Source organism: Oncorhynchus mykiss, chromosome 30 (assembly GCF_057628025.1).
Source record: "Oncorhynchus mykiss isolate SJ-2025 chromosome 30, ASM5762802v1, whole genome shotgun sequence".
NCBI lineage: Eukaryota > Metazoa > Chordata > Actinopteri > Salmoniformes > Salmonidae > Oncorhynchus > Oncorhynchus mykiss.
Genome location: NC_143051.1, coordinates 31,585,611 through 31,613,603, shown reverse-complemented (window position 1 = coordinate 31,613,603; position 27,993 = coordinate 31,585,611). Strand labels below are relative to the sequence as shown.

The window sequence follows — 27,993 nt, the reverse complement described above, 5'->3', positions numbered from 1 at the left end:
CCAGTCCTCAGCAGTCCAATCCCTGTACCTTTTGCAGAATATCAGTCTGAGCCAGATGGTATTCCTGGAGAGAAGTGGCTTCTTTGCTGCCCTTCTTGACACCAGGCCATCCTCCAAAAGTCTTCACCTCACTGTGCATGCAGATGCAGTCACACCTGCCTGCTGCCATTCCTGAGCAAGCTCTGTACTGGTGGTGACCCGATCCCACAGCTGAATCAACTTTAGGAGACGGTCCTGGCGCTTGCTGGACTTTCTTGGGCACCCTGAAGCCTTCAATCGAACCGCTCTCCTTGAAGTTTTTGATGATCCGATAAATGGTTGATTTAGGTGCAATATCTTTGCCTGTGAAGCCCTTTTTGTGCAAAGGAATGATGACGGCACGTGTTTCCTTGCAGGTAACCATGATTGACAGAGGAAGAACAATGATTCCAAGCACCATCCTCCTTTTGAAGCTTCCAGTCTGTTATTCGAACTCAATCAGCATGACAGAGTGATCTCCAGCCTTGTCCTCGTCAACACTCACACCTGTGTTAACGAGAGAATCATTGACAGCTGGTCCTTTTGTGGCAGAGCTGAAATGCAGTGGAAATGTTTTTTGGGGATTCAGTTCATTTGCATGGCAAAGAGGGACTTTGCAATTAATTGCAATTAATCTGATCACTCGTCATAACATTCTGGAGTATATGCAAATTGCCATCATACAAACTGAGGCAACAGGCTTTGTGAAAATTAATATTTGTGTCATTCTCAAAACTTTTGGCCACGACTGCACTAGCCTACTGTCTGTAGTGCATGTAACAGTCATTTAAACATCTCCAACATGAGATAAAACTTTGTGGTCTCCTAGAAATATTACAGAAAGAATAGATTATATTTCTATGTTGGTCCCCAAATAATCACCATAGAAATAGAATAGAAATAATAAATTATATTTCTTTGTTGGTCCCCAAATACTCATCATAGAAATAGAATAGAAAGAATAGATTATATCCCCAAATACTCTAGAAGAAAAAGAAACGCACACCTATTTAGGCGAGGTGCTGGCTAGCGGAGTAGAAAACGTGAATATAAAGGAGAGCAGCACACTCTAGGAAATAAAGGAGAGCAGCACACTCTAGGAGCTCAGATGCAAAAATGTAATATCCAACTTTTCGACAGCCAAGCTGTCTTCATCATGCCCTGATGAAGACAGCTTGGCTGTCGAAACGTTGGATATTATATTTTTGCATCTGAGCTCCTAGAGTGTGCTGCTCTCCTTTATTTTCAAGGTCCCCAAATACTCACCTTCTCCTCTGTAATATGGTTCAAATTGAAATATTTTGGGTTAACCTCCCCTCTCATCCTCTTGGTTTGATGGATAAATCTAGTAGTCCTAATTATTACAATAATGTATAGGTTCTATCGAAAATCAATAATGGCATATAAAATCATTCTCATAATGATATAAATTGTGGATTTTTGTTTATAGGCCCCTATATGGGCAGGTTATTGTTGGCTTCCTCTCAACTGACCCTTGCTCTGCTATTTTCCTAAACGACGAGCAATTTGACATCAGCCGTCTTGGTGACATCACGCCGACAGCGCAATAGATGGAGCTGTCGAGCGCTATAGTAACGGGAATACCCTTTCAGCCCGCTTGTTCGAGATCAGTGTAGCCTACCTACAGAGGTGGAGGGACGATGCCACCGTCTCGTAATAACGGACAGTGCACGACCTGACCGCGTCATCGAAATTAAGAATATACACCGTTATTACGACATATTGGGGCAGTAGAAGAAAGGGAAAGACAGTTTATTCGTTTTTAAAAAAGATCTTATTAGAAAGAAAGGAAAATACTTGAAACTGGATGAACTCCCTGACTCACATCCACAAAAGTGATTCTGTCATTATGAAGAAGAGCAATTTAGCCAAACGGGTAAGATATAGCTTTTTTCTTCAAGTATTGGGTGCATATTTTTTGGTCATGCATCTTTGCATTAGGCTATACATTTTCTAGGATATAACTGGTTCTTTGCCCAGAATCGGGCATTATGCGCGCTTTGATACCACAGCTCACATTGGCGGCAATATCACACACATTGTCTAGATCACACATTTGATAGCCTATAATTCCTAAACAATGGTCTTTTGGCACCTCCTTACGCGTGCCACATTCACTGTGTAGCCTATCAGTTTGCTTGTACGAATTTCCTCAACATACGGCTTCAATCTTCCAGTGAAGAAAGAGTACAATGTGTTTTCTTGTTATTAGTGTACCATTGCCAGATGCTCGTTGTGCTGTATCGGTTGGTAGCTTTCATATATTTTATTTGCCACACCCTGGATGGTATAAGACCTGCATTTAAATGTAACGCACAGAAGAGCGCACCGTTATCATTTTTGGGGAAAGACGCGAGGAGACTCTTAGTTCCTATGTCTTACTGAGAATGAGATTGAAAATGCATTTGCCTTTGAAAGAGCTCTTATTTTCTCAGAACTCTCGCGAACATCTTGTTACGTAAACTTAACTAGGTTTTAACGGATTTATTCCACTTTGAACATGCAGGGTCCCCAAGATGTCAACCAGCTGTCATCGCAGCCAGACAAAGTCGGCTGGATCCGCAAGTTCTGTGGTAAAGGGATTTTTAGGGAAATATGGAAAAACCGTTTCGTGATACTGAGAGGAGACCATCTGTACATCTCCGAGAAAGAGGTACGCACTTCTCTTTTACCTCCAATAGCATGTGTAGGCTGTAATTCTGTCTGTCTGTCTGTCTGTCTGTCTGTCGCCTTTCATGTAACCTGTCAACCTGTCAGACCTGTTGGTCTGTTGTTTCCAACAACAAATTTAACCAAGATTCCTTAAGTTTTGAAAACCAGCTATTGTTATAAGTCTGGAAATCGAGGCTCGCCATGGAAAGGGGATCAAATCTGACTGAATTTCCTTGGCTGTTGAAAATAAATAGGCTAAATTGTCAAATCTCAGCACAAATCACCATGCAAGCAAAAAAACATTATGCGCTGAATTCGGGTTACTTTCACTGGCTCAAACATGCCCAACTTTTGAGGTCAACAAAATACCCACTGGGCACAGAAGTAAATTCAACGTCTATTCCACATTGGTTCAAAATCATTTAATTAAAATGTTGTGGAAACAAAGTTGATTCAACCAGTGTGTGCCTAGTGGGTACAACTATGGCCATTGGTGACTCAGTAGCATCGTTGGGAAAATGTAGAATACTGTCCGTTACAATAGAACAAGGTTTTGGCCATGGCGTAGAAATATAACTATTTTGTTTGGCTGAATGTAATGGCTTATGTCCAAGTGCTTTTATGACATGAAAGGTTCCAGTGAACAGCCTCATTATCAGCACAAGTTTCAAGATCACATGACCCAGATGTTAAACCTTGAGCTGTAGCGAATTCACACCCTTCATCTACTGTATTCTGTCGAAAGGCATTGAACCATCACCAAGGACAGGGCGTGGACAGAATCACCTGTCCATTTCTGTATTCTCTTCTTTTTTGGAGGAGGGTCAGATTCTGTTTGATGTCGCTGTTTCAATACTCCTCCCACAAGCAGTAACCATGGAGATTGATGCTACTGACAGCTGAGAGGGCACATGTCTTTCTGAAAGCTGAATAATGCCCTTTAAATGATTCCTGGAAAGGATTCCCAGAACAGCTGAATGAAAGTTCCACATAAGGGCTGCATCTCTCTATTGCTCTAATGAAAGAGAGAGTGGGACTCAGGGCTCCAGCTGCACGCAATGCCAGTTTCCCCGATCCTTTTAGAACCAGAGTTTTAAAATTATTTTTTTTCATCTGTGCTGCACTCCCTTACAGCCTGCTGGATGAGCAACAAACACGTGTCAGAAACTGAAAACACCACGGTTGACACAGCTGCGCCTCACGCTGTGCCTGAGGACCCCCAAGCATCTAAGGCCTCCAACCCCCCAACCCTACCGTTTATACACACACACACACACACACACACACACACACACACACACACACACACACACACACACACACACACACACACACACACACACACACACACACACACACACACACACACACACACACACACACACTCAGCTGAGGTTCAGTTGCTTTGTAATGAGTTCACCTGTGGAACAGAACGCATCAGTTCAGCGTTGTTCTCTTTCTCTCATTATCGCGTCTCTCACACATGTTCTGTAATTTGTTGGATTTTATAGTTATTTTATGTAACGCACCTATTGTTCGTTTTACACATACCATTCAATGTTTGTTAAGGAGCCATTGTTATATCGTGTATATTGGTAAGTGGTGTGCTACCTATTTGTCAGGTGAAGGTAACTGCAACCCCAGTGAGAACTATTTGACCTGCGTGTACTTGCGTGTGTTATGTGCTCTGCTGCAACTTCTTAACCACTTGATTAATGGTGGTGCGTTATTCAAATGAGAACTTTGAAAAGACAGGCACGCTATTCATGAAGTAGGCCAGAAGGCTAAAAAGAACACAGAGACGTGCATCTCTGACGCTCGGCGTAACCACAGCCGAACCACCTCATGGGGCCCCGGGATAGTCTTTCATCTAAAACTCCCATCTTTGAGTTTGATTTAATGTTTTTTAGACATTGAGTGATATCATGTCGTTAGCGAGTTTGTGCACAAATTATGTTGTTGACCCATATTCACTGAATGAATTGCCTCAATCATTTTTTATCAATCACAGATGAAGGAAAATCATACTGTGGGTTCACTTTGAAAAATTATTCTGTATTTCATGTCAGGTGTGGTTTGGAATCAACATACTCAAGCATTAATATCCACAAAATATACAGCCTGCGGCTGTTAAACACTTGCGTTAAGACGTGACCAACATGGAGGTTGAATTCTATCTGCAATTGATTGAATTGTGGCATGAGTGTGCAAACTGGCATTGATAGTATCAAATTGTCTGCTAACTCATAAGATTAGCTACATAAACTAGGGAAGGGCAGTAAGTAGATACAGTGGGGCAAAAAAGTATTTAGTCAGCCACCAATTGTGCAAGTTCTCCCACTTAAAAATATGAGAGAGGCCTGTAATTTTCATCATAGGTACACTTCAACTATGACAGACAAAATGAGAGAAAAAAATCCAGAAAATCACATTGTAGGATTTTTAATGAATTTATTTGCAAATTATGGTCAATAACAAAAGTTTATCTCAATACTTTGTTAAATACCCTTTGTTGGCAATGACAGAAGTCAAATGTTTTCTGTAAGTCTTCACAAGGTTTTCTCACACTGTTGCTGGTATTTGGGCCCATTCTTCCATGCAGATCTCCTCTAGAGCAGTGATGTTTTGGGGCTATTGCTGGGCAACACGGACTTTCAACTCCCTCCAAAGATTTTCTATGGGGTTGAGATCTGGAGACTGGCTAGGCCACTCCAGGACCTTGAAATGCTTCTTACGAAGCCACTCCTTCGTTGCACGGGCGGTGTGTTTGGGATCATTGTCATGCTGAAAGACCCAGCCACGTTTCATCTTCAATGCCCTTGCTGATGGAAGGAGGTTTTCACTCAAAATCTCATGATACATGGCCCCATTCATTATTTTCTTTACACAGATCAGTCGTCCTGGTCCATTTGCAGAAAAACAGCCCCAAAGCAGGATGTTTCCACCCCCATGCTTCACAGTAGGTATGGTGTTCTTTGGATGCAACTCAGCATTCTTTGTACTCATATGTACAGACCTGTACTCAGCATTCTTTTTTTACCAAAAAGTTATATTTTGTTTTCATCTGACCACATGACATTCTCCCAATCTTCTTCTGGATCATCCAAATGCTCTCTAGCAAACTTCAGACGGGCCTGGACATGTACTGGCTTAAGCAGGGGGACACATCTGGCACTGCAAGATTTGAGTCCCTGGCGGCGTAGTGTGTTACTGATGGTAGGCTTTGTTACCTTGGTCCCAGCTCTCTGCAGGTCATTCACTAGGTCCCCCCGTGTGGTTCTGGGATTTTTCCTCACCGTTCTTGTGATCATTTTGACCCCACGGGGTGAGATCTTGCGTGGAGCCCCAGATCAAGGGAGATTATCAGTGGTCTTGTATGTCTTCCATTTCCTAATAATTGCTCCCACAATTGATTTCTTCAAACCAAGCTGCTTACCTATTGCACACTCAGTCTTCCCAGCCTGGTGCAGGTCTACAATTTGGTGTCCTTTGACAGCTCTTTGGTCTTGGCCATAGTGGAGTTTGGAGTGTGACTGTTTGAGGTTGTGGACAGGTGTCTTTTATACTAATAACAAGTTCAAACAGGTTCCATTAATACAGGTAACGAGTGGAGGACAGAGGAGCCTCTTAAAGAACAAGTTACAGGTCTGTGAGAGACAGAATTCTTGCTTGTTTGTAGGTGATCAAATACTTATTTTCCACCATAATTTGCAAATAAATTCATTAAAAATCCTACAATGTTATTTTCTGCATTTTTTCTCCTCATTTTGTCTGTCATAGTTGAAGTGTACCTATGATGAAAATTACAGGCCTCTCTCATCTTTTTAGGTGGGAGAACTTGCACAATTGGTGGCTGACTAAATATTTTTTTGCCCCACTGTATGTTGCTCTATTACCTCTAAGCATCCTCACACGTGACACCAGTTCGATGTGTGAGAGATTCTCCAAGAGGATTTGCAACCATGCAACTGGGACTTTGAGAAGTTAACTGCTGATGATTTACCCCAGTTACCCCAGATGATTCAAATTTACTTCATCCTTTGACCACTAAGAAGAGCACAAACATATCTGTTCTCCTGTCTTATTTTCTTATGCTTTTATTGTGAAGGAAAGGTGATATTTTAGAGGGAAGTTCAGAGAGAGAACTCCTGCCGCTGGAGGGCATATAATCTGGAGGTCAGTAGCGCTACCACAAGACTTGGGCGCAGAGCACAAAGATCATTTTAAGACTATTGGATTTCATCGCCTGCCGGTTACTTAGTCGTGTCAGGGGAAATTACTCAAGGAACAGCTACAGTATTTTTATGTTGAAAATGTCAAGTTATCATTAAAAGTTCCATCATCTCAAAGAGCCCGCTAACTGCGGCTTATTTTTCGTAATATGCCGACTCAGCTACTGCTCACAGTGAAAATCTGTGCAAAACCAGGATTTTTAATCATTTTCTTTATCATCGTCAGCTCAAGCTTCCCATAATAGTCTACAGAGCCATAGCTCTGAGAGCCTTAATTGGCTGGCCAGACAGACACGCTGTAAGAACATGCAGTACACAACACATGAACTGCATAGACGCGTGAGTTACATGGAGGCCTGTTCCTCCATAGAAGGCCATGTGTTGTGTATGAAAAGTGCACAGTATGTTGTCATAGTTGAGAATAGTGCTGAGAGTGTATGCCATGGAGGCGTGTGTTCCTGTGCAGAGGAGTGTGTCCTGTCTGCTCCGAGGATATCACCCCTGCATATTGCTCTGCTCTTATCGTACTGCTGTGCTATTGGCTGCAGGTTACACACATCATACATCTTTCATAAGAGAACTCTCTGTTCTCTTCTCAAGTCTTGTGATGATAGGAGGCTTTACACGTGCAGACAGAGATGCTCCTGTAGAATGCTCAAAGTGCTTCCACTCAAACACTACATCTATGATCTATGTGAATAACTGCTGGGAGTTCCACCCATATATATATATATATATATATATATATATATATATATATATATATATATATATATATATAGAAAGAGAGAGAGAAAAGTCTTTATGGTTCTCAATGGTGACGTGCCCGGCTTATGAATGAGGACACTCCAACAAAACAGGATTTAGAGCGAGAGAGTGAAGCCTGTATTCGTCAGACACTGTATAACCTAGACCAGGGGCTACTTTAGGTAACATTTTAGGCCATGCATGGAAGAAATGTGTTGACGCAGTTGGGCAAAGTGTTTTGTAGTTGGTCAAGGTCTTTGTGATTGATGTAGTTTACAGATACTGTTGCAATGGGATTGGCATAGACGGCGAATGTGTGACCAAGTTTTGTGGATTGATAACAGGAGCCCTGTGACTGGAGGAGCCTAGCATAAAATTGGACTAACAAACCTCTAAAATTGGTCAAGGACCACACAAGTGTTGTTACTGGTCCAACGGATCAACGTGATCAGTGGAGAACTGGCTTGTCGGTGAAACCCGTATGTACTGTAATTTGGAAATAGTGCAAGATGACTGGTCAAGCATACCACATGGTCAATGTAATAAAGCTGTGTGATTGGTGCAGGGAGGCCATGGTGGTTTAGCTTTCCATACTTGTTATGCTAGTTATTTCAGGAAAGCCTACTGGTCAGTTCTGGGGAATATCATATTTATAGTATTATATTATAAATAAACCAGCCTCTTTATACTCCCCAGCTCTAAACTACATCACATTTTCCGCACTGATTGAAAATAGGATTTTAATCCACTTCCCCTCTTAATTCCAACCTGGTTTATATAAACATAACCTCTCTAGGGCTTGATTACAGGGTATTAACGGCATGTCAACCAGATTTTGGAGTGTGACCAACCGGACATCGCCTTTCCATTCGCTCTAGGGTTTTTCCTTGCACTGTACTGTTTGATGGGCTTCTGCCGGCTAGTATAGACTTTCTCTATTTTTGCGTTTCACGGCGGTATGTTGCTGGGTTATTCTTAGTGGTGGGTATTTTACCCCCACTACCACCCCCAACTCTGCTTTTCCATATACGTAGCAGGAGGGGAGTGAAATATTGATGGGATGGTGGGCGTTCCAGAATGGATCCTCAGGGCTTCTTTTGCCCCATATTATAGTTGTGAGCCTCTCTCTCTCTCTCTGTCTCTCTCTGTCTCTCTCTCTCTCTGTCTCTCTCTCTATGTCTCTCTCTCTCTCTCTCTGTGTGTCTCTCTCTCTGTCTGTCTCTCTCTCTCTCTCTCTGTCTCTCTCTGTCTCTCTGTCTGTCTCTCTGTCTCTCTCTCCCTCTCCCTGTCTCTCTCTCTCCCTCTCTGTCTCTCTCTTCCTGTCTCTCTCTTCCTGTCTCTCTCTCTCCCTCTCTCTCTGTCTCTCTCTCTGTCTCTCTTTCTCTCTGTCTCTCTCTGTCTCTCTGTCTCTCTCTCTCTCCGTCTCTCTCTGTCTCTCTCTGTCTCTCTCTCCCTGTCTCTCTCGCTTTCTGTCTTTGTCTCTCTCTGTCTCTCTCTCTCTCTCTCTCACACACACACACTGCAGACATGCACGCACACACATACAGCTCTTGTTTATCTTTTACATTTTAAATGCAATTTGGGTGGTTAATGAATGTGTAGCAACATGCGGTGGGGTACAGTTTGGATCTGTGTTTTGTCAGGAAGAAATTGGACTACACTGATGTATGTATTGTCCTCATATACTGTATCAAATGTAGGACACAACTAATAACAGCCCTAACAAGTGGATTTCAGGCTGCTTGTGGTTTAATGGGGGTTGATACGAGGCTGAGACACATTATTTAATTATACTGTATGTGGTTGTTTCTTTGATCACAGAGTGGCTCCGTGTCTCGTTCTAAAGTCGGAAGATTCCTCTGATGCGCGGCTCTATTTATCCAGATGAAAGTGGAACGCCCCTGCCCCTTCCCAACACACAGTCACATCCACCCCCACACACCATTGCTGTGTGTACCAATGGCGTTCAACCATGTATCTCTGCGTCTCCTTCGGTTCTCACAACAGACCTACACGTAGACTTGTATCCATGTCAATAACCAACCCCCCAACCCCTCCAAACACACACACACACACACACACACACACACACACACACACACACACACACACACACACACACACACACACACACACACACACACACACACACACACACACACACACACACACACCATGACCCCCCGTGATCCTGTTGCTGTGTTGAAGCTAATGGGGCCCTCTGAGAGGTCCCACCACCATTGACCTGTCAGTCAGGCTGAATGGAGGGGTCGATGTCTCTGCCCCAGCACTGTTGATTACAATTGATCTGCGTTTAAATTATACACTTTGCGGCGGGGCAACAAGACCAATAATGGGAGACAGAGGAGTAACACATGAACACCTGCTCCAAGACTACAGTTTCCTACCTACCTATTTTTTCTGGCTATTGCGTTTTGGTGGCATTGGGAAGCAGGTTTTTGAAAATAAACACATTTTTCAATGCTCTGGGTAAAAGTATGATCATAACATGGTAACATCAGGCCTGCAATGGATTTTTTTTTATAGACATTTGGACATATCCTTAAAATACCTTCATTACAACTACAGAAGATCTTCTGTATGGGCATGTAAAGGCCTGATATGCAAGATAATTCCATTTGAAACCTCATTAACATCCTAAAATAATGGATGATACGAATGTGAGAAAAGGTTTTATTTCAAACGGCTGAGTTTTATCCAGGCACCGTGGTGTGTCTCTGTGCTGTCGAAAGCTGCTGGATAGCAGAGAGTGGTAATTAGTATTTTCCCTTGGGTTAAACTCAAGATGTCCTGCTGTAATGCACAGTAGGTTGTTCTCTCTCTCTGTGTGTGTGTGTGTGTGTGTGTGTGTGTGTGTGTGTGTGTGTGTGTGTGTGTGTGTGTGGGTCTATTTTTGTGGTAGACAGATGGTTTAAGGTTCAAAACAAATTGACAAAGCTCATTTGCCAGTGCCATCTTGCACAGATGTACAGACCTGAGTTGTAACTACCTCCTGTTTTCTCTGTGTGTTTCCAGGTGAAGGATGAGAGGAAAGTCCAGGAGTTGTTTGACCTGGCTGACTACGAACGCTCTGAGGAGCTGCGCAAGGCCAAGAGCCGCAGTAAGAAGAACCACAGCAGGTTCACCCTGCTCCGCTGCAAGCAGCCTGGGAATATAGTGAGTCCTTCTTCCCAGGGAGAGTGAAGGAGTCAGGCAGGGAGGCTGCACTGGGCCTGGGGTGTGTAGGCCTCAGTGGGAAGTTCTTACTGCAGGTGTTGATTTTAGCTGAAAATGCATTTGAAGTTTTCTTTTGTTAAAAACTGAAACTTGAGGCAAGCTTATCGTCAGACATATCTTTTGGTTTTCTATAAAGAGAGAGTATGAGACAAAGTACAAGCTTATCATCAGACATAGTTTGTGGTTTTCTATAAAGAGAGAGTATGAGACAAAGTACAAGCTTATCATCAGACATAGTTTGTGGTTTTCTATAAAGAGAGAGTATGAGACAAAGTACAAGCTTATCATCATACATAGTTTGTGGTTTTCTATAAAGAGAGAGTATGAGACATAAAGTACAAGCTTATCATCAGACATAGTTTGTGGTTCTCTATAAAGAGAGAGTATGAGACAAAGTACAAGCTTATCATCATACATAGTTTGTGGTTTTCTATAAAGAGAGAGTATGAGACATAAAGTACAAGCTTATCATCAGACATAGTTTGTGGTTCTCTATAAAGAGAGAGTATGAGACATAAAGTACAAGCTTATCATCAGACATAGTTTGTGGTTCTCTATAAAGAGAGAGTATGAGACAAAGTACAAGCTTATCGTCAGACATAGTTTGTGGTTCTCTATAAAGAGAGAGTATGAGACAAAGTACAAGCTTATCATCAGACATAGTTTGTGGTTCTCTATAAAGAGAGAGTATGAGACATAAAGTACAAGCTTATCATCAGACATAGTTTGTGGTTCTCTATAAAGAGAGAGTATGAGACATAAAGTACAAGCTCAAATCAAAACAATCAAATGTACATGTTTCATATACAACAGGTGTAGACTTACAGTGAAATACTTACTTATACAAGTCCTTTCCCAACAAAGCAGAGTTAAAGATAATGGAGTGGCTACGGATACTGAGTTTTTGTATCCCAATAGAGATAAATAGTAATGGCGTCTTTATCTAGGCACTAATTCCGCCATGGTTCATTGGACAAAGCCTTTGGGAAAATGAATGGCGTTTTTGGATAAATGCCGAAAATAAGGTCTGTGGTAAACACAGGCGTAGGAGATTTTGAAGCATTTATGTCATTTAAAAAAAAAGCACTTAAAGGCTTCATAATTCATAGGAGGTCATGTTAACGGACTGATATTATCTCATAGACCAAAAATGTATAAGATCTCCTAAGCCTGTGTTAACCTCAGACCTTGTTTTCTGCTGTGCACACTCCGGTACCTACGTAGGTGCTGTGCTGACTGCTTCTCTGCTGGTGTAGCCTACAAACTTCATGTTGTACACAAATCTGTTCAAACTATTGCATTCCATGCATCAGTAAGCGTAAGCAGGATTTCATGTTCTTTTTCAGGGGGTAATAGGCTACATCAAATCAAATTGTATTAGTCACATACACATGGTTAGCAGATGTTAATGCGAGTGTAGCGAAATGCTTGTGCTTCTGGTTCCGACAGTGCAGTAATATCTAACACGTGATCTAACAATTCCACAACAACTACCTAATACACACAAATCTAAAGGGGGAATGAGAATATGTACATATAAATATATGGATGAGCAATGGCTGAGCGGCATAGGCAAGGTGCAATAGATGGCATAAAATACAGTATGTACATATGAAATGAGTAATATAAGCTATGTAAACATTATTAAAGTGGCATTATTTAAAGTGGCATTGTTTAAAAGTGACTAGTGATCCATTTATTAAAGTGCCCATTGATTGGGTCTCCATGTAGGCAGCAACCTCTCTGTTAGTGATTGCTGTTTAGCAGTATGATGGCCTTAAGATGATAGCGGTGTGAACAGGCAGTGGCTCAGGTGGTTGTTGTCTTTGATTATCTTTTTTGCCTTCCTGTGACATCTGGTGCTATAGGTGTCATGGAGGGCAGGTAGTTTTCCCCTGGTGATGCGTTGTGCAGACCTCACCACCCTCTGGACAGCCTTGCAGTTGAGGGTGGAGCAGTTGCCGTACCAGGCTGTGATACAGCCCGACAGGATGCTCTCAAATATGGATCTGTAAAACTTTGTCAGAGTTTTGGGTGACAAGCCACATTTCTTCAACCTCCTGAACCCGCACCCTAGCGGGGTCCCAGTTTTGAGGGTCAGCGAGGTGGAGATGTTGTTTCCTACCTTCACCACCTGGGGGCGGACCGTCAGAAAGTCCAGGACCCAATTGCACAGGGTGGGCCTGAGACCCAGGGCCTCCAGCTTGATGATGCGCTTGGAGGGTACTATGGTGTTGAATGCTGAGCTGTAGACAATGAACAGCATTCTGGCATAGGTATTCCTCTTGTCCAGACGGGATAGGGCAGTGTGATGGCGATTGCGTCGTCTGTAAACCTGTTAGGGCGGTATGCAAACTGAAGTGGGTCTAGGGTGGCCGGTAAGGTGGAGGTGATATGATCCTTGACTAGTCTCCCAAAGCACTTCATGATGACAGAAATGAGTGCTACTGGGCGGTAGTCATTTAGTTCAGTTATCTTTGCCTTCTTGGGTACAGGAACAATGGTGGCCATCTTGAAGCATGTGGGGACAGCAGACTGGGATAGGAAGCGATTGAATATGTCCGTAAACATACCAGTCATCTGGTCTGCGCATACTCTGAGGACGCGGCTAGGGATGCCATCTGGGCCAGCAGCCTTGTGAGGGTTAACATGTTTAAATGTTTTACTCACGTCGGCCACGGAGAAGGAGAGTGGGTAGGGGGGTAGGAGGGGGCACAGTTCTTGTTAGATGGTGGCACTGTATTATCCTCAAAGAGGTGTTTAGTTTGTCTGGAAGCGTGACGTCGGTGTCCGTGACGTGGCTGGTTTTCTTCTTGTAGTCCGGGATTTCCTGTAGACCCTGCCACTATTTATATGTTTTACACAAAATACATTATCCACATATACAAACTTTGTTGTCAGTATTGCAAACATAAGCACGACACACACATAAACCTTAACAAAGAGGTTTCCAGAGGGGCGGGTGTAGGCAGGGCAAGTCAAAATAACATGGCTATATACAGGGAGTACCAGTACCAAGTCGAGGTGCAGGGGTACGATGTAATTGAGGTAGCTATGTACATGTAGGTAGGGGTAAAGTGACTAGGCAACATAATAATAGACAGTAGCAGCAGCGTACACTCAGTTGGCAGTTTATTAGGTACATCACCCAGTTAACAAAAATGGAGTCACATGCACCGGTTCCACTATCTCAGAACTGACTGGCCTCCTAGGCTTTTCATGGACGACAGTGTCTAGGGTTTACCAAGAATGGTGCAACAAACAAAAACAGCTTGTTGATGAGAAGTCGAAGGAGAATGCCAAGAATTGTGCAAGCTAACAGGAGGGTCGCAAATAATGGGGCAGTGGGGTGCAGAACGGCATCTCGGAACGCACAACTCGCCTGTCCTTGTCACAGATGGGCTATTGCCGCAGACAACCACATCGGGTTCCACTCCTATCAGTATCATGATACAAGGCAAGATCCACATGCAGACACAGGAGGCAGATGGTTGGAGTCTTACAATATTTATTAATCCAAAAGGGTGGGGCAAGAGAATGGTTGTGGACCAGCAAAAGGGTCAAAACCAGTTCGGAGTCCAAAAGGTACTGAAGGGCATGCAGAATCAAGGCCAGGGGACGCAGGATGATCAGGCAGGCGGGAAAGTAGTCCAGAGTCAGGCAGGGATCAAAACCGGGAAGACTATCAAAAAGAGAATAGCAAAAGGAGAACGGGAAAAACACGCTGGTTGACTTGACTAACATACAAGACAAACTGGCACAGAGAGACAGGAAACACAGGGATAAATACACTGGGGAAAATAAGTGACACCTGGAGGGGGTAGAGACAATCACAGGAACAGGTGAAACAGATCAGGGCATGACAGTCCCGCCACCTGGCGCATAACTGGCTGACCAGGGTGTCGGTAGTGTAAATCAGCGATGAGGGCCGGGTCCAAGATGTCTTTAGCAGGGACCCAGCACCTCTCCTCCAGGTCATAACCCTCCCAGTCAACCAGGTACTGGAAACGCCTGCCCTGCGGTCAAACCTTCAGGAGGCATCTCACCATATACGCTGGCTGGCCACCTATAACCTGGGGGGGAGGGATGGGCCTGGAGACAGTAGACAAAGGACAGTGAGACATAGGGGCAGATCCCGAGTGGAAGGAGCAGATCCCGAGTGGAAAGCCATACCCTCTGCCCAATGTGGTAGCAGGGAGCTTGGGTCCGGCGACGGTCCGCTTGTCGACTATACCTGGAGTTGGTCTTGAGAATAGCCGCCCTGGCTCTTCTCCAGGTACGTCGACAGTGGTGGACAAACATCTGGGCCAAGGGTACGCTGACCTCCTGCTCTTGTTCAGGGAAGAGTGGAGGCTGATACCCCATGGAGCACTCGACTCTTCTCCAGGGGAGAGTACCTTGGCAGAACTGGGAAGAGTGTTCCGGGCATACCCCACCCAGACCAGTTGACGGCTCCAGGTAGTGGGGTTGGTTGAGACCAGGCACCTTAAGGTGGTCTCCAGGTCTTGGTTGGCTCGCTCCGACTGACCGTTAGTTTGGGGATGGAATCCGGATGACAGGCTGGCTGACGGCCCAATAAGGGTGCAGAATGCCTTCCAGAACTGAGATGAGAACTGAGGACCCTGATCGGAGACCATGTCTACCGGGAGTCCATGGATCCGGAAGACATGCTGCACCATAAGCTGGGCCATCTCCTTGGCAGAAGGTCGTTTGGGGAGAGGGTGAAATGGGTGGCCTTGGAGAACCGGGGAAAGGTTTACATTTTTTGAGCACACACAGTGCATGCGGTGACAAAGGCAGAGACATCAGGGACCATTGTGGGCCACCTGAAACGTTGTCGAAGGAAGGCTAGTGTACGACAGGACCCTGGATGACAGGTCAGCCTGGAGGAATGAGCCCATTCCTGGATCCGGGACCAGACTGGGTTAGGGACAAACAGCCGGTTAGCCGGGCCCCCTTCAGGTCCAGGCTGGGAGCGTTGCGCCTCGCGAATCAGGTTTTCAATACCCCAATCCACGGTGGCAGCAAGGCATGAGATAGGGAGAATGGTTTCGAAAGTAGAGCGTGTGGCAGAGGAACTGTATAGGCGGGAGAGAGCATCAGGCTTCACATTTTTAGACCCTGGACAGTAGGAAAGGTTCAAGTTTAATCTGGTAAACAGGAGGGCCCACCGGGCCTGCCTTGAGTTGAGGCGCTTGGCTGAACGGTGATATTCCACATTTTTATGGTCGGTCCAGACCAGGAATGGCTGTTCTGATCCTTCCAGCCAGTGCCTCGACTCCTCCGACGACATTTTCACCGGCAGGAGTTCTCGGTTGCCAACATCGTAGTTCCTCTCAGCAGGACTGAGACGTTGGGACAAGAAAGCACAGGGATCAAATCAAATGTATTTATAATTATAAAGCCCTTCTTACATCAGCTGATGTCACACATTCCTGTACAGAAACCCAGCCTAAAACCCCAAACAGCAAGCAATGCAGGTGTAGAAGCACGGTGGCCAGGAAAAACTCCCTAGAAAGGCCAGAACCTAGGAAGAAACCTAGAGAGGAACCAGGCTATGAGGGGTGGCCAGTCCTCTTCTGGCTGTGCCAGGTGGAGATTATAACAGAACATGACCAAGATGTTCAAATGTTCATAGATGACCAGCAGGGTCAAATAATAATAATCACAGTGGTTGTCGAGGGTGCAACAGGTCAGCACCTCAGGAGTAAATGGCTTTTCATAGCCGATCATTCAAAGTATCTCTACCACTCCTGCTTTCTCTAGAGAGTTGAAAACAGCAGGTCTGGGACAGGTAGCACGTCCGGTGAACAGGTCAGGGTTCCATAGCCGCAAGCAGAACAGTTGAAACTGGAGCAGCAGCACGGCCAGGTGGACTGGGTACAGCAAGGAGTCATCAGGCCAGGAGGTCCTGAGGCATTGTCCTAGGGCTCAGGTCCTCTGAGAAAGAATGAAAGAGAGAGAATTAGAGGTAGCATACTTAAATTCACACAGGACACCGGATAAGACAGGAGAAATACTCCAGATATAACAGGCTGACCCTAGTCCCCCGACACATAAACTACTGCAGCATAAATACTGGAGGCTGAGACAGGAGGGGTCGGGAGACACTGTGGCCCCATCCGACGATACCCCCGGACAGGGCCAAACAGGCAGGATATAACCCCACCCACTTTGCCAAAGCACAGCCCCCACACCAGGGATATCTTCAACCACCACTTACCATCCTGAGACAAGGCCGAGTATAGCCCACAAAGATCTCCGCCACGGCACAACCCAAGGGGATGAAGCTTCTGGTCCCGGGCAGATCGCTGTGACAGTATGGCCCCCTCTCCAACATCTGAAGCATCCACTTCCACCACAAATTGACACAAGGGGTCCGGATGGATGCGGATGGGTGCTCTTGTGAACCGATGCTTCAGGTCCACAAAGGCTTTGTTCGACAGCTGGAGACCATTTGAACGGTACCTTGGGGGAGGTGAGTGCCGAGAGGTGGGCCGCCAGGGTGCTGTATTCCCGAATGAAATGGCTGTAAAAGTTTGCACAACCAAGAAACAGTTGCAGCTGCACCCTGGATGTTGGTTGAGGCCAATCCACCACTGCTTTCACCTTTCCAGAATCCATCTGAACATTTCCCTCAGCCATGACATATCCCAGAAAGGTGATAGAAGAGCGTGGAACTCACACTTTTCGGCTTTCACAAACAGTTCTCCAGGAGGCGCTGAAGGACCTGTCTGACGTGGAGTACATGTTCTTGGGCAGATCGGGAAAAAAAACTGGATGTCGTCCAGGTAGACTAACACAAACCAGTTTAGCATGTCCCGAAGCACATCATTGACCAAAGCCTGAAAGACAGCGGGGGTGTTTGTGAGTCCAAATGGCATGACCTGCTTCTCATATTGTCCACTGGCTGTGTTGAAGGCTGTCTTCCATTAAATCGCCCTCGCGTATCCGAACCAGGTGGTAGGCATTCCAAAGGTCCAACTTGAAAAACATGGTAGCCCCCTGGAGAGATTCAAACGCCAAGGAGAGGTAGGGGATAACGATTTTTGACAGTGATATCGTAAAGTCCTCGGTAGTCAATGCATGGGCGCAGGGTCTTGTCCTTCTCCACAAAGAAAAACCCTGCGTCGGCAGGAGATGCAGACGGAGGGACGGCCAGAGACTCATCTATATACTCCTCCACAGCAATGGTCTCTGGTCGGGACAGAGAGTTCAACCGACCCTAAGGTGGTGTAGTGCCAGGGAGAAGATCAATGGCACAATCATAAGGACTGTGCAGGGGCACGTTCCTTGCTAAACACTTCCAGGAGGTCATGGTATTCCGTCGGGATAACAGTCTTGCTAACCTCCTGAGGAAGACGACTAGGGGAAGGCTGTGCTGCTTGAAGGCAGTGGAAATGGCTAAATGGGCTCCAACCCAGGATGGAGCTTGTGGTCCAGTCAATCACAGGATTGTGCTTTTGGAGCCAGGAAAATCCAAAAACAGCTGAGCTGGAACATGGGGAGATGCAATGAGGAGGAACTGTATTGTCTCACTGTGGTTACCAGAAACCCATAATTGAACGGGCACAGTACTATGGGTGACTTCCCCTATAGAGAGGTCGTCCAGTGCCCTAGCATCCATAGGCTGCGTGGGAAAACCAAGATCCGAAGCTATCGTGCAATCCATAAGACATTCATCAGCCCCAGTGTCAATGAGAACTCAGAACAAGAGCAAAAAGGGGTGTGCGGGTGATGGGTATTAGGGAACTCCCAGTCTGACTCACCATAGTACTGGTACCCACTTGAGACAAGGGTTTCCTAATAGGGCAGGTAGCAATAAAATGTCCTGCCCTCCACAGTACAGACAGCAGTTATTATTCATCCTCCGTGAGCGCTCCCAAACTGATAGCCTAGTTCTTCCCAACTGCATAGGCTCAGGAGTATCCAACTCACCTGTCGTAGATTCACGAGAGAGCTCGGGTGACTTCAACTCCTCTCGGAAGAGCTGCCTTCGGAGACATCCGGTTTCCATAGTAGGTGAACGTGCCATATCGAGTGCACGAGTGTGCCCGAGACCAGACCTCTCATTCTTGCGTTCCCTTAGGCGTCCATCAATTTGAGTGGTTAAGGCGATAAGAGAGTTGAGGTCCACTGGCAGTTCCCGAGCAGCTAGCTCATTCTTTACCTCCTCAGATAATCCGTGCAGAAAAGTAGCAAAAAGAGACTCCGGATTCCAGGCACTCTCGGCGGCCAACGTGTCGAAAGTCCACCGCGTAGTCTGCCACACTACGGGAGTTTTGACGTAAGTCAAGCAGTTTGCTGGCCGCCTTTCTTCCAGATACCGGAGACTCAAAAACTTTTCTCACCTCTGCCATGATTTCCTGCAAATGACCGCAAATGGCAGATTGTTATTCCCAAACTGCTGTAGCCCAGGAGAGCACCCTTTCCGACATTAGCGTAATTATACACGCTATCTTTGATCGGTCTGAAGAAAATGAAGATGGCCGTAGCTCAAAAATAAGCGAGCACTGAGAAAGGAAACCCCGGCAGGTACCAGGATTCCCCGAATATTACTCTGGAGGAAGTAAGCGGGGTTCATGGGGAGTCAGGATAAGCTGTACAAACTCACCACAGATAGGGAAACAATTCCTGGGTGATTGAGGTTTTTCAGAGGTGGCAGACAGTCTCTGAGCTAACTCCCTGATTTGCTCCATAATAGTCTTTAACCCATGGTCATGGCATTCCGTCAAGGAACTGAGCCCTTCCAAAAGGCCCTGTAGCAACTCCTGATGTCTCCCAATGGTGGCTCCCTGCAGGGAGACAGCATGGCGGAGCTGGTCCAAGTCTGCTGGGTCTGTCATGGCCAGTTCGTACTATCAAGGCACAAGGCGAGACCCAGATGCAGACACAGGAGGCAGATGGTTGGTGTCTTACAATATTTATTAATTTAATAATCCAATCAGCTAAAAACAAGAAGAAGCGGCTCCAGTGGGCACGCAATTCTACCAGCTCTCACAGTCTCACATCAGAATTGGACATTCATGTTTCTCAAACGTCAAATTTCGAAGTTGTTCCAAACGTCAAATTTCGAAGTGTTTAAGGGTAAGTTTAGGCATTAACTCTGAATTTGCAAGTTTAGGATTAAGTTCAGGCATTACCTCCAAATTCTTAAGGTTTGGCATTAACTCCGAATGGTTACGGTAAGGGTTAAGGTTTGGGATAAGCTTAAAACAAAATGATCAAAAGCAACTTTCGATCGCTGGATTCAAACTTGCAACCTTGGAAATCAGAGGTAGGTGCCTACACCCATCTGCCATCCCCAGCCACAATGACCTAGCAAAACCGAAACCTACTTGAAGGTGACAACCCTCACTGTTGCCCCTAGTGGCCGGTTTCCACGTTGTCTCCTGACGTCCTCAGATACGAATATACGTTGAATACTGACTTGTATCACAGGTGACCTGGCTGCGCGATCACCAACACTGGACAATTGAGGAGTAAAAAAACATTGCCTGGTCCGACAAATCCCAGTTCCTGTTGCGTCATGCTGATGGCAGAGTCAGGATTTGGCGTAAGCAGCATGAGTCCATGGCCTCATCGTGCCTGGTGTTAACGGTACAGACTGGTGGCGGTGGTGTAATGGTGTGGGGAATGTTTTCCTGGCACACGTTAGGTCACTTGATACCAATTGAGCAACGTTTCCTTGCCCTGAGGAATTCAGGCTGTTCTAGAGGCAAAGGGGGACCGTCCGACCTGGTACTAGATGGATGTGCCTAATAAACTGACCAATGAGTGTATGTGGTAAGTGTGAGTATGCATGTGTCCACGTGTGTGTGTATGTGTGTGTTGGGGTATCAGTGTAAGTATGTGTGAGTGTATGGGTAGAGTCCAGTGTGTGTGCATAGAGTCAGTGCAAGAGAGTTAGTGCAAAAAATTAAGCTTTCTGTGCCCCTCTCCATCTCTCACAAATCCCTCTAACCAATGCTTACACCAATTTATTATTTTCAAATCCATGATGGGAGTGTGCAAGTGCCCACTTAAGAAGGAGGGGTGGAGTAGCCTAAACTTTCTCATCTTCTTTCAACCAACCAATTGATTCTTTACTTTTTGTCTTCAGGTTCCCAATCTTGTGTTTTTGGCTGTTAGCCCCGAGGAGAAGGAGTCGTGGGTCAATGCCCTCAATACAGCCATCATCAAAGCCAAGAACCGCATTTTTGATGAGGTAGGTCAGTCACTCTTCTCCTCCCCTTCCCTGTCTCTATTTCACTAGCTCTCAGTTCTCCCCAGCTTTCTAGAGCTTTTCTTATTTTTCTCTCTCATTAGCGTGTCTCGCGTGCACATTTATGAATGAAACCTCCAAATGCCCCCACAGCCAGCCCTAAAAATGTTTAACCTTGCAGTTACTAAGCACACTGTAAAATTGGTGAATTTGGACAAAATCACAGCCTACATCTATTAATACGGGAAACACGTAAATTCAATCTCCCCAGGCGTGGATGAGAGATCAAAGTGTTTATATCTCGCTGACTCATCCATCTTCATCGGGAACAGAGTCCTTGTTAATGCTCCGTCCCTGCCGACGCCCGCATGTTTTCCCAGTGCCTCGCGATCAAACAGTGGCTCACTCCCCATCCCACACTATGGGGTGAAAATCCATCTACCGTAGCTAGAGTTCGTCAAGAAGTGAGAATGAACTCTGCATCATGTCTGCCGCCCTGATAGTAAGAATCCTCTGTCAACACCCTACAATGTACTCTACTCTAATGTACATCATGTTCTGTACATTACATTCCCATAACTCTCCCTCCACAAATATACATTTATGTTTTGCTGACTGTCAAAACATTACTCTCTCTTTCTGATTGTCTCCTTAGGTTACAATTGAAGAGGACAGTGTCCTGGTGCATCCTACACGTGATCGTGCCAAGATTCCCCATGCACGGCGCTTGCCCACCCGGGGACATCTCTTGGCTGTGGTGGGTGTTGCTACCTTGGCTAACATTGACAATTCAGTTCCAAGTCAATATTATATTTTTGGAAGGCAAACAAGGAATTATACTGTTTGTATTATAAGGATTATCCTGGTCTGTTCCGTTGAATGCTAAACTCTCTTGTGCTCCCCCTAGGCATCCACCTCATCAGACGGAATGCTGACCCTTGACCTTGTCCACGAGGAAGATGACTCCACCCCAGAAGATGAGGAAGAAGGCTTCTGGGAAAATAACTTCAGGGTTGACCTAGACAAATGGACCACATGTCGTCAGCGTTCTGGCACAGACGTCTCCAAACTCTGTGTCACCACAAAGGACCTAAAGGTACCCAAGACGGGCAGCCTGCCTTGCGGGAGCGAGCTCTCCTGGGACCGGGTGCACCATCTTGAGGCTCAATCCCGTACCCCTCAACCAGGGAAGAGGTTCAGTGCCCAAGGTAGGAGCCGCTGCGCCTCCATGGATGAGGTCCTTTCCTTGCGGCCAGTCAGGGGTGTCCTTCACCCTCAACCCATAGGTGAACCTGTCCAGCCTGTCGGACCACTGCAGAGTCTTATTGCCCAGAAAATGCAGAGGGCTCAGGAGCTGCTGGAAGAAATGCGATTGGAGGAACTGCAACGTGCAAAAGGCTTAGACTCGCCCTATCTAAAGGGCATTGACTCACCCCGTTTGTACCATTTAAGAGGCTCTGAGTCTCCTCACTCCAGGGCCTCAGGTTCACCTCGCAGTAAGAGTAGTGACTCCCCTCGTTTGAGGGTGAAAGACTCGCCTCGTTTGAGGGGGAAAGACTCACCTCGTACGAAGGGCAAGAAGTCCCGCTCAAAAGGTACAGACTCACCCCATTCAAAGAGGGCTGACTCTCCTAATTTGAGGGGTAACAACTCTCCCCGTCTCAGGGTTACTGACTCACCCTGTATGAAGGGTTCGGATTCTTCCAGTTTCAAGGAAACAGACTCGCCAAGTCTGAAGGGTTCTGACTCCCCACGTCTCAAGAACATTGGTTCACCCTTTTCAAAAAGTTTTGACTCATCAAGTCTGAAGGGTTCTGACTCGCCTCGCAGCAAGGATACTATTCTGAGGGGTATTGACTCACCAAATATAATTGGTAAGAACTCCCCAAGTCTGAAGAGTATCGGCTCACCTTCCCTGAAAGGTGCTGACTCGCCCCGTCTGAAGTGTAATGACTCACTCCATAGTAAGAGTGCACACTCACTTCTCAGTGACTGTGATTTGGAGAGTAGACGGGCGGAGGCGGAGCGACTTCTGCAGGAGGCCGTCTCCTCCTGGCGTCAGGCTAAGGAGGTGCTGGAGGAGGTGAAGGAGCTGCAGACGCAGTCACTAAACCGCCGCTCTGAAAAGAAGACAATAGACAGTCCCCCAACACCGCCACCAGACTATAGGCTGGAGGACGCATGCCTCTGTCGCCACCACAGCTGAAAAGCACGCTGGGTTGTCTCCAAACAAAGAGAAAATAAAAGAGCATTAGGGGCATGGAGTAAATACATTTTTTGTCACATTTTGTTGTCATAACATGCCAGTGTTGAAGTACAAAGCGTTTAGGCTGTATTGCTCCCTTTGCACTTTCCTATCTTGATCCTTGCATTCAGAAAGTATTCAGACCCCTTCACTTTTTCCACATTTTGTTACGTTACAGCCTTATTCTAAAATAATGAGAATTGTTCAAATGTATTATTTAGATAAGTATTTAGACCTTTTGCTATGAGACTCGAAATTGAGCTCAGGTGCATCTTGTTTCCGTTGATCATCCTTGTTTCTACAACTTGATTGGTGTCCACCTGTGGTCAACTCAATTGATTGGACATGATTTGGAAAGGCACACACCTGTCTATATGAGGTCCCACAGTTGACAGTGTATGTCAGAGCAAAAACCAAGCCATGCGGTCAAGGAGCAAGATTGTGTCGAGGCACAGATCTGGGGAAGGGTACCAAAAAAATGTCTGCAGCATTGAAGGTCCCAAAGAACACAGTGGCCTCCATCATTCTTAAATAGAAGTTTGGAACCACCAAGACTCTTCCTAGAGCTGTCCGCCCGGCTAAACGGAGCAATGGAAGGAGAAGGGCCTTGGTCAGGGAGGTGACCAAGAACCCGCTGGTCACTTTGACAGAGCTCCAGTTCCTCGGTGGAGATGGGAGAACCTTCACGAAGAATAACCATCTCTGTAGCACTCCACCAATCAGGCCTTTATGGTAGTGTCCAGACGGAAGCCATTCATCAGTAAAAGGCACATGACAGCACGCTTAGAGTTTGCCAACATGCACCTAAAGGACTCTCAGACCGTGAGAAACAAGATTCTCTGGTCTGATGAAACAAAGATTGAACACTTTGGCCCCAATGCCAAGCGTCACATCAGGCACCGCTCATCACCTGGCCAACACCATCCATACTGTGAATCATGGTGGTGGCAGCATCATGCTGGGGGATGTTTTTTAGTGGGAGGGATTGGGAGACTAGTCAGGATCGAGGGAAAGATGAATGGAGCTAAGTACAGAGAGATCCTTGATGAAAACCTGCTCCAGAGTGCTCAGGAACTCGGACTGGGGCGAAGGTTCACCTTCCAACAGGACAATGACCCTAAGCACACAGCCAAGACAACGCAGGAGTGGCTTCAGGACAAGACTCTGAATGTCCTTGAGTGGCCCGGCCAGAGCCCGGACTTGAACCCGATCTAACAAATATCTGGAGAGACCTGAAAATAGCTGTACTGCGATACTCCCTATCCAACCTGACACAGCTTGAGAGGATCTGCAGAGAAGAATGGGAGAAACTCCCCAAATACAGGTGTGCCAAGCTTGTCACGTCATACCAAAGAAGACTCAAGGCTGTAATCACTGCCGAAGGTGCTTCAACAAAGTACTGAATAAAGGGTCTGGATACTAAATGGGATATTTTCATTTTTTTATTTTATTTTAATTTTAAAAATCAAAACCTGTTTTTGCTTTGTCATTATGGGGTATTGTGTGTAGCTTGACGATGATTTAAAAAAAAATCAATTTTAGAATAAGGTTGTAACGTAATAAAATGTGGAAAAAGTGGAGGGGTCTGAATAGTTTCTGAATGCAGTGTACTGTATACTAGTCAAATAAAGTTGAGCAAGTAGTGAAATAATAATTTCATTATCACTGCTGTTTGCTTTCTGATTTGAATAGGTTGGATGGACCTTAAACCCATAATATATTTTCTGTGCACTCATTTTTGTTCCCTTTGTCAATGTCTCTGTGGTCCACTGTGAATGGAGGGATGGACTTCTGGGTTGTAGGAGCAGACCATGGCTCAATCCTGGTTCGTGGATGAGTGGGTGACAGACTGAGAGGCATTAACAGGGCTAAGAGCAGAGTTTCCGTGCCTCTGTAACACTGACAACACCAGGGAAAGTAATGCTGCTCGTGTATTTACATGCATTATCCGCCAGAGGTGGGTTAGGTTTCATTGGAAAATGCTTTGTACTGTAAACATAAACATTAAATGCTTTTTTTAAATTATGGACGAATGGAATGAGAATGTGTTTGAGCGGAAACAGTGTATAAGGAGCATTATTTCCTTGCGAAATTCATATGTGGAGAAGCTGCCTGGGATTGCTCTCTTTCGGTTAGCTTCAGTTATTGACAACTTGCAGTCAAGTCCAATGACCTTCAAACATCAAGAATTTCCCCAGTCTCTTGGTGTCAGAAACCTAGTATTGTAGTTGTTGGTCTTCTCAGAGACCGAATACAAAGGCGATCTTTCTCTTACTGTGAGCGTGTCAGATAATGAGCTGTTTCCTCATCCCTTCTCTGTCCTAAACTGAGCAATAGTATTCCAGGGACAGACTCAAGATGTCTGTTTACATCATGCAATGAAACTGATTAATGTCACCAATTGGATTCCCAACAACACTTATAGCTGAAACTCACGGACCACAAGGCCACTTTGATTGCAAGGATATTAAGTAGCTAACCACTTCGCTCTATTTCATTTACTTGTATTATTCTGGTCATGTAACATGGTCTCCTGCTTGTACTCAGAATGCCTCTATTGTTTTGGTTAATTGAAGTTCTATGATCTACAAAAGCCTGCATGTGAGTGATTCGGTGGCAGAGAGCAAGAGAAAGTGCTCATTAACTCTGATCAGCTTCTGAGGAGAAACGCTATTATGGGATTATAATTGCAGGCGTCATGTTGAGTCTCTGTAGCGTTCGTTGCAATTCGAATTAAGTGGGCAGATGATTTCAACAGTTCTTCTGTCTCTTCCAAAAAGGTGCACAGGGTAATCTCACATTTCAGAGGCTTTCACTAATTATTTCATGAGGATCAATTATTTTATGAGAGAGGGGATAATGAAAGCTTCTGAAACATTTTCAGGGCTCAAAGATGTTAAACTTGGAGATATGAAGATGGGTTGGTCACACTGCACTATTTTATACCAAAAGGGTGGAAATCCATGTTCTCAGTATCATGTCCTTGTTAGGTCACATGGTTAGCATTTCCCGCCATGTCATTGGCTGCCTGCCAAAACATGATTCATAGGTCACTGAGTTGAAATTCAAATGCACAGTGCATCTAGGACAGGACAAACATCACTCCATTACACCAGGCTCACCTTACATTCGGTTAAAATCAGTCATGTATGATTGCGGTTTATTGGTTTATTTGATTATGTGTATGTGTCCCTTCAGCAGCAATTATATGCCCTTGGTGCACATGACAACATGCAATATAGTAGGCCTAATGTTGATAACGAAAGAGATCTCTACCACTGCTTTGTAATCTGAGCTAAGCCATAGACCAGCGTATAGCAACTCTGCCAGATAGAAGTGAAAAGGCGTTAACATGTCTCAAGCAATTTGCATAAATAGATTGTATTAACAGTAATTGTGAAATGACTAATGTATGTATAAGTGAAATAAATTATTTACACTGAATTCCCTTTGTCTTTCATCACTTTTAACTACTGGTTTGAGTCCCTTCGGTGCAGAATTTCATTTTTGTCATTTTACCCATTAGGACTGAATTAAGTATTCAAATTTAATAATACATTATTACGAATGTGACTCACGGCTCCATCTTTACTGCTGTGCAATTCATTTTACCCCCCATCCATTTTGTATTAGAGGAGTGTTACTGCATGTTCTTGCCAGTAGCCCTGTTTAAACAGAGGGATTAACAGTTTAAAGGTTGTATGGCAGAGCAGATGTGACGGTGGAAGAATCATATCACCAGATCCCTTTGTGTGTGTGTGTGTGTGTTTGGGGGGGGTGGGGGGGGGTAGATGAGTGTGGGATGTGGGGGGAGTGGCTGCTCCGTGCTCCATTGTGACTCAACAGCCTTGCAGCATCTGGCTATAGCTTGGCCACTGAATCAAATGTATTAACAATGACGCTCCAGTTATGGCATTAGTAATATTGGAGCCTGGAGCTAAAGTGCTACTGCCTGGCCCCCGTTTTCATCAGTTTATTCTATAGGAGAGGACTTCATAATAATAGGTCATATTTATCTATGTGAATGGATGCAAAATGACAGCTAGAGTACAGTAAGAGTAAACATAACAACATCAGACAGGTAGTTACTGTATGCTATTGGAGCCAACAAGAGCAGGAATACTGAAGCACAACATCAGGCCTCAGCATGTAGAAAAGACCCCAACAACAACATTGGTATGCAGGAGAGAGAAACATAATTTCCTCACGCAGTGCTCCACGTTGCCATGCTTGCCTCGAAGGAGAACGTGTTCGTTTGGAGCAGGGAGGTTACAACTTGCTCCTTGTCATGGCCCAGCGAGGGACGTTAGCAACAGCACTAAAAATACATCCTGCTTATTACAACCACAACATGACTAACCAACGGCACGTTCAGAAGCTGTATAGGAGGAACCAAAGCTCTGAAGCTAATGCGGCGTTCCTTTGCAGATGAACGCACCGCGCACATGGTTGCTTATAAAAATAACATGACAACGAAAGGCTTTTAGGGACACAAGGGACTGAATATTTCAGAGGCAGTAAAGTGGGACTGTGGCGACAGGATAGCATGGTATCTCTGGAGTTATAAATCCCTTGATGTGGCTCAGCTGTGGGTCTGCTCAGCTGGCCGGTCCAGTCACTTCAGACGAGCTAAGCAT

General features: G+C 45.3%; 1 protein-coding gene across 1 annotated transcript; it reads left to right on the top strand.

The window, feature by feature from the left end:
- Positions 1-1,638: 1,638 nt before the first annotated feature.
- plekho1a (pleckstrin homology domain containing O1a) lies at positions 1,639-26,800 on the top strand. The gene is made up of 6 exons (XM_036971632.2): positions 1,639-1,915; positions 2,546-2,692; positions 10,707-10,847; positions 21,010-21,114; positions 21,767-21,868; positions 22,019-26,800. The coding sequence occupies exons 1-6, from the start codon at positions 1,847-1,849 to the stop codon at positions 23,315-23,317; spliced, it is 1,863 nt and encodes a 620-aa protein (XP_036827527.2). The 5' UTR covers positions 1,639-1,846; the 3' UTR covers positions 23,318-26,800.
- The last annotated feature ends 1,193 nt before the right edge of the window (positions 26,801-27,993 follow it).